The sequence below is a fragment of the Bactrocera neohumeralis genome, chromosome 2 (assembly GCF_024586455.1).
Source record: "Bactrocera neohumeralis isolate Rockhampton chromosome 2, APGP_CSIRO_Bneo_wtdbg2-racon-allhic-juicebox.fasta_v2, whole genome shotgun sequence".
NCBI classification, from domain to species: Eukaryota; Metazoa; Arthropoda; class Insecta; order Diptera; family Tephritidae; genus Bactrocera; species Bactrocera neohumeralis.
The window spans coordinates 11971977-11983371 of NC_065919.1; the positions used below are offsets into that span (position 1 = coordinate 11971977).

The window sequence follows — 11395 nt, forward strand, 5'->3', positions numbered from 1 at the left end:
AAGTATAATTTATATAACATTATTTCGTTGTACATACTTACGTAAGTATGTCTTTTTTTGTACATATGTACGAATCTATATTTTTAGAACAAATAAGTTCTCTAAATACAAAATGCTTGTGCTGCTTAAAGCTTTTTCGCATGATCAATTGAAAAAAATCAATTTAAATTCTGCTCACATATCGTTTCGATTATATAAAAACAAGTGACACTTTCAGGAATACAAGTCAAAAACATAATGGGGGAAAATACACATACGAGTACATACATATGTATGTTTCCTACGTTTCCCTAAATTGCGCACTCATTGTGTTGTGTGTTGTTGGCGCGTGTAGCCCTAACATATTTATGTCTACAAATACAAAAACAAAACATGCAAATCTATATAGTCAGCAAGTCATATATAAATATGTATAAACGAGCATATTTACGTAAATATTTGCGACTTTTACTGTGTATGTATGTGTGTAGCGCCTGTACGCACGCATGTGTCTGCTAAATAAACGACACATACGCTTTACCCGACATATTTATGTATGTATGTACTATGTACATATAGCTTGTTTGTTGTTTGATGTGCTATTTTTCAATTCATTATCTGCTAAACACACTTACTTGCGTACTTTATTGCTTTGGACTGGCAGTGAGATAAAATATAGAAAGTGTGTGCCAAAAAAAGCACAAAGTCAAAAGTAAAAAAAAAAATACAATATGCTTGTATTTAGAAAAATTTCTAGAAACTGTCGTATTGACGCTTTAAGATAGCTTTTCCGAGTATGTTTGTAGGTGCTTCAGCAATGTTTTTATACTTTTAACAACAACTTAGAGCGTTTACTTTATTTTTTATTATTTTTTAGTATATTTTGTTTACAATCTATTTTGGAAAATAATGTTTACTAAAAATTGTTTTTCTTTGCTACTTCTCGTAACTGCGTAAGAAAGTTGTTGTCGCTGAAGTTCATTGTACCCAAATTGGTCATGTGAAATTCTTTAAGCACAATAGTGTGATGTCCATAATCTAAAAATGAAACCTTATCAATTGTTTATCAAAAAAGTCGCAATATTGATTTGCTCTTTTTTTAGTATATGAGTGTTTACGTATATGGCAAAAAGCAAAAACAAATTTTTATACATTTTCTTATAATAAATTTTTCTTATAAATTTACAATTTTTCATTAACTTTTTACAGAACTGAAAGCATTAGCTCCGAGGAGGAGGAGGACTGGCCCACATCACCCATTATACCGATCTTTGAACAGTGTTAGTACCGTACACACGCATAAGAGGATGCGAACAGAACATCAGATTTTTGCTTACGAACTCAACAAATAACTGCAGGATATTTTTTTCGGTATATTCGGATAGTTTGAGTAGAGGAGTACGCAAAAAAGTTGCGAAAAGCAGAAAAAAAAATTGTTTCATATGGAGACGCATTGTTGTTGAACGCATTGCAATTGAGAGATTACAGTGAAATGCAATACGAAGTTGAGAAGCACGAGAGAGCAGCAACATGAAACAGTAAAGCAACAACACCAACAACATATCCTGCACATAAAAACAAGAAACAACAGATATTTTGCTTTTTGAAAGGAAAAAAATATTTATAGTAAACAACAAAAGGAGTAACAGTCAAATCCGTAAGCGAGGAATCAACAGTTTTTTAAAAAGAACAAAAACTAAAAAAAAACAATTTTTTTTAACAATAACACCCGGCTCCCCACTCTGCGATGTGTGTATATTTTGCTATGCATCATAATTACGAAAGAATTCTTATTTGTTTTAGTGTATGTATATACGTACGGTAGTAGAAATGTTTAAAGAGAAAAAACAAAAACAAAAACAAAAAATATATGGGTTAGAAGGCGCATATGTGTGACCACGGCCAGTCAGACAGCTAGAACGGTGCGTATGTATAGGGAAGATGTTTAATTCTATTTCAAAACTTAAGGAAAACAACAAAAAACACAAACAAAAAAATTTAAAAACATAAATATGAAAAAAAAAAAAATCAAAAAGCAAAAAAAAAAAAAACTAAATAAATGTTGCGGACCATCATACCAAGGATTGATGCCGTTCCGAAGCATTTTTTCAAGGAACCGTAGAAGTGAGTAGTAAAAATTCTTGGCAGAATACGAATTCACAGCAAAACCTACGAACATATTTCGTTTTAAACGAACCAATTAAGCTAACACCTTGTACATTTGTTAAGTATTTTAGCTGTGTCTGTATTTTAGCGGAACATGCTAAAAGTGTTGCGCATGCGCGCACAGCTGGAATACCGACAAATTGCTGTTGATGAGATGAGCACGTGTCGTATGCCAACGGGACACTGCATTTGGGTTCGCTCACACAAAAAATATTCCAAAACATTTATAAAGGAAACATAAAGTTTATAAAAAAAAACCCAAAACAAAAAACTAATTTACTTATGATTAATAATTATGAAACATTACTACAATCAATATCAATTATGTCATGTCAAGCCGTTTGTTTGTATTATTCTTTAATTATAGTACTTTGTTAAATTATTTCTGGTAAAAAACAAATCAACAACAAAACAACTAATATGCAAAGTTTAAAATTAAAAAGAAAAAAATTAAAAAAGAAAATAGACAAAAACATATTCAATTAGATTATATAAAATGCAAAAACAAAAAGAACATAAAAATATATATCACCACTACAATAATTAGTAAATACTGTAATGTTATCTTTGTATACATTGAAAATATCAAAACCAAAAAAAAAAAAAAAAATTAAATACGCAAACGATATGATACAATTAAAAATAACCGTTTTATTCCAAATTTTCTTTAGTTCTATTTATCGTAACACCGAATTTGTAGTAAGAAGTACACACAAAAAAAAAACAAAAAATTTAAAAAGTACAAAAATATTTTATTATTAATTTCGAAAAACAACTGTACGTTAATTTACGCAAAATTCTCAAAAAAAAAAATTGTAAATTTAAATTTGTTTAAGACGCGCTAAATTTTAAGTATATAAGCTGATTTTGAAAACGTGCACCTTGACACTTGTTTGTTAAGTTTAAAACAAAAAAAAAAAAAACAAAACGCAACAGTTAAGTCAAAGCGTAAATTGTGTCTTAAGGGTGTCAAGAAAGTGAAAAAATTCGACTGCCTCGTTCTTGTAAAAAAAAACTTATTACATCACATAATTGGCACAATTCATGTAATGATAACAACAATTTTGATGTAATTGGCAGCAAGCATTTTGATAATTTCGAAGCTACGACGAACTTCAAACCATCCTAAAGCGATGCAAAACAAACAGACAAACACACAAATACAAGTACGGAACTATATAAAAAAAATGTTATTAAGTTTTTTGGCAAAATTACAACTGTTCGCCATTTCAATGGCAATGGTTAGCATTTCGTAAAATCACTTTCGATTGAAATGTGCATGTGGATATGCGAAATGCATAAATACAACAACTCTTTCCGAGCCGAAGTGAGTTGTACCGAATACACACTCCCTTCGGCTCAAGCACAATATGGCACAGTCTATGCCTACTCCCTAAGCGGCATAGAAAAATATTGTGCAAACCACAATACACGCTAACGTTAGTACATTTTGGCTAACAGCGTTAAGCGTACACAATGCCAGGCATTGTATTTTAGTGGCGCCGCTCAGAGCGTGCGCTCACAGTTACCGAATCGAGCGAGGAGGCGAGTGAGTTATACTTGGTCAAAAAAAGACTGAAGTTTTCATAGTAAAAGGCAAACGGTGAAAGCCACATTTAATTGCTACATACAACATTTTGAGGAAGATGCACGCAGTTTGTGTGGATTTCCTAATTTATTTTGTTTTAATTTCATGCTCAGACTTGCTTATGACATACACACATGTTATCCTCGAATTAAATTCATTGGAGTGATCTTTTTTTTTATTATTTTTAATTTTCATTATTTTTGTTTTGTTTACAAACTTTTTTGTATACAAAGTATTTTTTAGAATATCTTTTTTGTTAATAATTTTATTGCTAATATTTAAGTATGAACAAACAAACAAAACAACTGCAATCAAGCAGTGCTTAGCAACTTGTAGCAAGTTGTTGTTGGAGTTTTGAAACTCAATGTTCGCTGCAACACACTTATTTTACATTAAGTGTGGAGTAAAAATTTTCCAAATTTGATATTTGCCAAAAAGCAACAACTAAATATGTTTTAAGACAACACTTTCATTGCATTTTTGCGTTATACAAAAACAAAAAGCGAAATTAACAAAATGTGAGCAGCTTTCAGCTTGTTTCTTAAATACTTTTAATTATTTGTATTAAAAAACATTTTTAATTTAAGCTATGTTAATCATAATATTTTACTTGAATGAAATTATGATGCATACAATCCAAAAGAATATACACTAAAGTGGAAACTAAAAAAGTATTGCAAAAAACAACATAACCTAATTGTTAGTTGTACGGGCGCAGCAACTGTTCTAGATATTACATTAAGGCAACAAAACAACAAATATACAACCCATAATTAGTTAGACCTTAATATGCGTGTAATGCGTGCTCCTGTGCAAGCAAAGGAGTGAACAGCAAATTTCAACTGTATTCAATTTTAAGTTTTCGCCGAATACCATTTTTGAAATGTTTCGAATGATTTTATTTTTATTTATTTCTATTTTTGCATAGTTTTTAATTAATTTCTCTTTGTTTTTAAATAGCAGCAGGCTGTAAAATACAGTAATTATATGCAAATGTTGCAAATAGCCTGCATTAAGAGCATTTTGTAAGCAAACATAACAATTGGAAATGTGCAAGAATTTTTTCAACAATTTAAAATTGTGTATGAACGAAAATAAATATGTGTGTAGTTGGTAGTTTCGCGAGTCATTTTTGACTTCGTCGAAATAAACTTCCAAATGCGCATAACAAATTAAACTAAAAAACAAAATAAATTGATTTTCATTCAAAGCAAACTGTTAAGGTGCTAAAAATTTTAAATTCCTTCCAGCAAATAGCGCTGCTGCAGTGACTAAGTGACTAAGTAATGGTACGCAAATCGTCTCACAGCAAAGCTGCCATTTATGTAAGTGAGCTTTGGACGCTTTGACGGCGTATGTACTGTTTGTTTGTCAGAGCGCGTGTTACTTCCTATTCGTCCGTCTGATGCAAGCACCACCAAAGTGAGTACATATAATTGCTACACAAGCCTGCTAAGTAAGTACAGTGCGCTGCACCTGACACAACATATACAACAACATATACACAACAAATATGTATGTATATACATTAGGCTGTCGGTTATTTCACAAGTTGTTCTTTTTTTTTAACAAACGTCCTTTGAAGTTTCAGTTTTTGTGCGCAAAAAAAAAGCAATCAACGCAAACAAGCGCTTTATTTTCAATACAAACTGTGTCTAAAGCCTATTGCTTTCTCATTGTATATGTAAAACATGAGATTTAAGGAATGTTCGCATCATTGCATCAAAATATTGCGACATTTCTGGTTTTCTCCGCAGTTAAATATACTGCAACATTTTTGCATCGCATATGATGTCTTGCTATACTGCCGCAGTGATTGAGGCTCAACCATCCTTCTAAATTGAAATTTTGCACTAAGCAAGTAAACCGGAAAAACTGAAATAATTATATTCGAGTACAAAATTTTTCGCTCTACCAAAAAGTCCCTTGCAATTTTTGCCGTTAATCCACTCTTTTAAAAGTTATACGCAGTTAAAGTTATATATCAAGTGTAGCTTGCATTAATACAAGTGATTTATGCATACAGTCTGAGTTGCTCATACGCCATGGTGTACTGCATGCATACAGTACATTTGATGCATAACATTAACTGCATATAACTTTTAAAGAAATGCTGTTATGCAAAATGTTATTAAGACCTTTTTTGTAGAGCGCAAAATGTTGTATTAGCATAACGTAACGGTAAATTTGTAGGTTTATTTGTTTTGTGGTTAAATATTGGCTGTAAAAAATTGTATGCAAAATACATGCGAAAAGTATGAGTAACATATGGCACGCTTCAAAACTGAAAACTGCAAGGCGCGTTTGCGCCACTTGTGAAATAACAGACATGCTAAATACCAATTCTCAGTGGTGTTGGCTTCGACTCACAAATACAAAATATCTTAATATCAGAGTTTCCTGCAAGACTGCCAACATATTTTCATGTAAAAATTCGTTATTAAATTTTTTTCTTAAGCGAAATGTTGCATTAACTGACTTATTTTTGTTATTCTGCACATTTATATAACAGTATTAAAAAAGTATATATAAAAATATTAAAAAAATATGCTTGCATGCCTTCTAAAATGTGTTTGCTTTGACGATTTCGCATTTCTTGCCAATTTAATGTTCATATTTTACTGAAATTGCGCATAAAGCAGTAAAGCAGCATTTTCTAAACTTTCTTATTTTGTACTATTTTTTTTATGGAATATTGTACTAATCTTAACGAAAAAAAATCTTTCAGTGAAATTCACTTCAATGACTTAGGCATAATTTAGCAATACACAAACAAATTATTGTATCAAATAACAAAACTTACATATTTATAGAATTTGTGATGTTGTAAAAACATGAATACACGTTATAGTGACAATGTTAATGTTAAAAATGGTGATATTAAAACGTAAATAAGCTACCAACCGAACCATTAATTACCAACAACGCTGATTACATTTCAAGCTAAACAATTTTTAGCAAAATCTAATACGAACATCTGATTAATGTGTAATAATTTGTAGTTGAAGTATTTTATTAAGCTGCTGAGCACTTTTTTGAAAGCATATAAAATTGAATATATATAGCTTTTGTAACTAATTGGTATATAAGTAAACACATACCCACTAAACTTTGAGAAAATGTAGCAAAATCTTTTTTCATAGTCACATACATACATACATACATATATGCTTATACATATAAGATCGAAATGACTTTACTGCTGGCCTTAATCGCCAAACAATTAGTAAAATTATACAGCAAAGTGGAGTTTTTTAAATACGCGAAATATTCGCTTTATTGGCCTACAGTTAGTTGAAAATGCAGGTATTCATATGCCACACATTTGAAATGTGTGTTATTTTAAGTGATTTTTAGTTATTTAAGGCATTTTTCTGTTTATTCGGCTTAATTCATACATAAACATTTCAAGATTTTAATTAAAGCGAAGTGAACTTCAAAAAAATAAAATAAAATAAAATAAAATAAAATAAAAAAAAAAAATAAAATAAAAAAAATAAAAAAAAAAAAATAAAATAAAATAAAATAAAAAAAATAAAATAAAAAAATAAAATAAAATAAAATAAAAATAAAAAAATAAAATAAAATAAAAAAAATAAAATAAAATAAAGGAAAATAAATAAAAAAACAATTGCTAAACGTACGCAAAATTAACAACAACACATTTTGAAAATTTGCAAAACGTACGCAAAATTAACAACAATAACAACAACACATTTTGAATGTGTATATCCTTAATAATTTGAATAAAATGTGATCATTTATTTATTTTAGCAGCGCGATATTGTTAGGCGGGTGTGTTTGTATTTGTGTGTTTTACTTATTGTCGAAAATTATAAAAATAAAAAATATAAAAATTAAAAATCAAATTAATTCTGTATTAAAACTACATTTTAAATCATCAGTTCGGCTTATAAGCGCAAAGAGAACAAAAACAAATCAGCAGATTTATGAAATATATAGAAATATATACTTAAACTAAGAAAAATCTTTGGTATTTATAATAAATTTATTCCAAATGAGACTTTGTTAAAATTAAGTTTTATTTTTTAATTAAGTAATAACAATAAATTTAAAATTAAATATACAATTTGTGTACATAAATATATTTATATATATACAACATAAAATGGTGAAAATAAAATGCAAAAAGCGTTCATCATCCCTTTCTTACTTATAGTCTACAGCTTTTGGCAATATTTATAGCGTCTACCAAAAGGAATGACGTGTTTTTGACACCATTCCCACGACAGTCGGGTCTATGTAATCGGAACGGCCCCGTATTTTTATGCGGCCAAGGACCGTCAACTCGGCAGAATTCTGCCGCTACAACAACAATAACAACACGTTTTGGAAAACTCGTGGCGGCCATATTTGTTCACCGATTTGTGTCGAATTTTGCCAGCTTGGTCAGTTTGGTCAGTAAGTTTTGTCATTTCATCATGTCAAGTGTCACTTTAATACAAGGCTTGGAAAATGTCCAAGATTATTAAGCAAATTGACGTTCTCACAAAAACAAAAACAAAAAATTGTTGAAAACGTACATCGAAAAATCATTTTCTCAGCTGAAGCCCATTTTTGGCTTAATGGCTTCGGTAACAAATAAATTTGTCGCTATTGGGGTGAGTAAAATCTACGTGTAGTTGAGGCAATTCAATTGCATCGCCGAAAATGTACCATTTGGTGCGGGTTGTGGTATGGCGGAATCATTTGACCTTAATTTTGACCAGCTTTCCTTCCAGCTTTCATTCCGCTACCATAAATAGCGAGCGTTATGACACGATGTTAAACGACTTTGGTTCCCTTCATTTGATGAAATCAACGCAGACGCTCTATATTTCCAAGAAGACGATATGCCATCCCATGTTTCACGTCTAAACATGAACATATTGCATACAAAGTTTGGAGACTCAATTTCGAAAAATGCGCCAGTCAAATAGTCGCTCAGATCATGCGTTTTAACACCTCTCTATTATTTTCTCGGGGGGTATGTGTGTATGTATATATTAAATCAAAGGTTTACGCAACCCACCACTAACGTTCGAGGATAACGTTCAAGTGTGTCTTCGGAATAATTGGAATATTTCAACGTAGAAGATACATTGGAGCTCGTGATCGTGGGGTGAGCCGATAATTTTGAGCCGTTTTGAGCCAGTCGATTGGCCACCAAAGTCGTGTGATATCACACCGTTAGACTTTTTCCAGTGGGAATATGTAAAGTCTAAAGACTATGCGGACAATCCCGTTTCGATTTAGGCCTTGGAGCAAAATATCACGCGCGTCATTCGCCGGTTATCAGATGAAATGCTCGAACGAGTTATCGAAAATTGGACTCAACGGATGGACCATCTCAGACGTAGCGGCGGCCAACATTAGACAGAGATAATATTCCAAAAATAAATGCCAAAGAATGTTCATTCGAATGATAAGAAACATTCCCCATTAAATTTGAAGTTTCTGTGTTTTTTCTTTAATAAAGTAGGGAACCTCGAAATGGATCACCCTTTAAAATAGGGTACATCGGTTATCCACCCTCAAGTGCAATTTTGCGTATATGCACCGTTAACCAAATAATATAAGGTTTTATAACTAAGTCACAAATCTTGGTACAAACCATAAATTGGTACGGTGCTTAATAGTAAAGAGGGGCGTCCGCGGCTTATTTTTTTCAAAAGTGTGCATGTCTCAGGTGCGGCAGTTATGAAGATGAAAGGCAGAGAAATAATTTTGGGTGATAGTAAAACTGTATAATAAACAAGCAAGTTTTTATACAAGGATCAAAGTCGGGCCATACTTCGAGGTGGAGAAAAATTGTAAAAAATGTTCCGTGGGTTGGGATAAGTAAATAGTTGATTGCTCGTGAATCTACGAATAATCTCACTTGGACCGCTAGAGCCGTTTGCTCGTTGTGTTGTCCCGAACTTCTACGTATGGCAAAAAAACCGTCGCATATTGACAAAACGCCTAGAGTCTGCCACAAATTCCTAGAGGCGGCCAATATCAATTCTGGCCAACTCGCTGGGTTCATAAAATGTATGGCAACCGAGATGCTTCAAATTTAGCCAGGCGAAAACTAGGCAGTGGGGGAGAAAGTGTCTGCTTTGGGAATTACCAGCATTTCGAACTAAACTGTAGTGCTTAGTACTTGCATTGCACATCTTACTATATTTTTTTTTAATTTTTTCCTGGTATCAGTTGGCGTAGCCTTAGCTTAACTTTTATTGCGCACTTTTCTTTTTAATTGTCACTGAACCGTGACATTTTGGCACACACAGTTTTTTGTCTAGCAATTTTGTGGTATTTTCGACTATCGCTGCGCCTAAGGGTATGCCTCTGTTTCGCATATGCTGATATGTTTTGTTTTACGAGTATTTATACGTTCACAATAGGGATACAAGCGATTTTTCTTCGCTCTGGTTAATGAAAAACGTAGTTCTGGGTATCCAATATTTTTAGAACTACTTCCCAGAATTGAGGCTCACTATGGGATAAAAAGCATTTCATAGATTCAGGAAACTTCTTTTCATTCTAGTGAAATTGAAAAAATCGTTCTGCATCCAATATTTTCAGAATTGCGTCGTACAATCAAATTTCTGCTTAAAACGTGGCAAGAGGCATTTAGGCTATGGTACACAGTATAGCTGTGTAACTGAGAATCCAACATAGTTTTAAATTCGAAATATTTTCCATGTGTTAAACAGAATTTGAATGGAAAATTACAGCTAAAAAGGATTCTCTAAATAAAAAAATATAAGCATATCATAAACAATTTAAGTTTATAGTGATTCTATTTCTATTTGATTCGATTTGATTTAAAATATACTGAACACATTCACTAGACCGCCTATTCTTGTCCACATTTTTCTTTTAATTGTTTCTGTGGGCTAAAAATAGTAAGACTTTTTAATTTAAATTTCGTGCGAAAACCTGTTGAAATTGTTAAGCTTATTAATGTCGCGTGTCAAGTGGATTCAATTAGTTGCCGTGCCATGCTTCCGTGCTGCCGCATTTCCGGGACTTGCGCTTAACCGGAAAAAGTGGAATAAAGAAGATAAAAGCGCTTTTAGTTCATATATGAACTATTTGTTGGTTTTATTAGTTTTAGTCAGTACTTAAATTGTTCACTTTCGTTTCACACTCATCGAAATTTACGTTCGTTTAAAAAAACTCATTCGAAATATATCTGTTATGTAGGGATTGTAAATATCTAAGTGTTTCATGTGTTCTAATACTAGATAGTTGGATTTCGCGGGAGCTTGGCCAGCGCTGGGCTACCATCGTTTCATGCGTTGTCGCAAGATCCTTTAGACTCAAGAACGATTGTAAGAGATCTAACGAGCTCTGTGTCTAGAGAGTAAGACAAATTTCTCCCTAGCTGTGTGGGTTCTAACTGGCCATCGGTTGCATTTGAAAAAAAAAAAAAAAGAAATTGCTGCTTCATCAAGCCAATGCACTGTGTCACAAGTCGCTAAAGTGTTCAAAGAGCGGTTCGTTTTGACACCGACTCGGGCAGCCAATGTCATTCTACACATTGTACTTTGCCGGCAGGTGTATTGTGGCGAAAGTAAAACTTTTTTGGAAAAATGTAGGTTCCAAACTGAGACAATATGTTGTTATGCCTTCGGAAGACCTGGGGAAAACGATGAAATTTATATTAACCCT

General features: G+C 32.2%; 1 protein-coding gene across 2 annotated transcripts in view; it reads left to right on the plus strand.

The window, feature by feature from the left end:
* Positions 1–7590, plus strand: part of LOC126754765 (cyclin G) — a 31180-nt gene extending 23590 nt beyond the window's left edge. For both annotated transcript variants that reach the window (XM_050466872.1, XM_050466881.1), the window contains exon 6: positions 1189–7590. In XM_050466872.1, coding sequence (XP_050322829.1) covers positions 1189–1264 — 76 coding nt within the window. In that variant the 3' untranslated portion in view covers positions 1265–7590. The remainder of the gene's footprint in view (positions 1–1188) is intronic.
* Positions 7591–11395: the final 3805 nt, after the last annotated feature.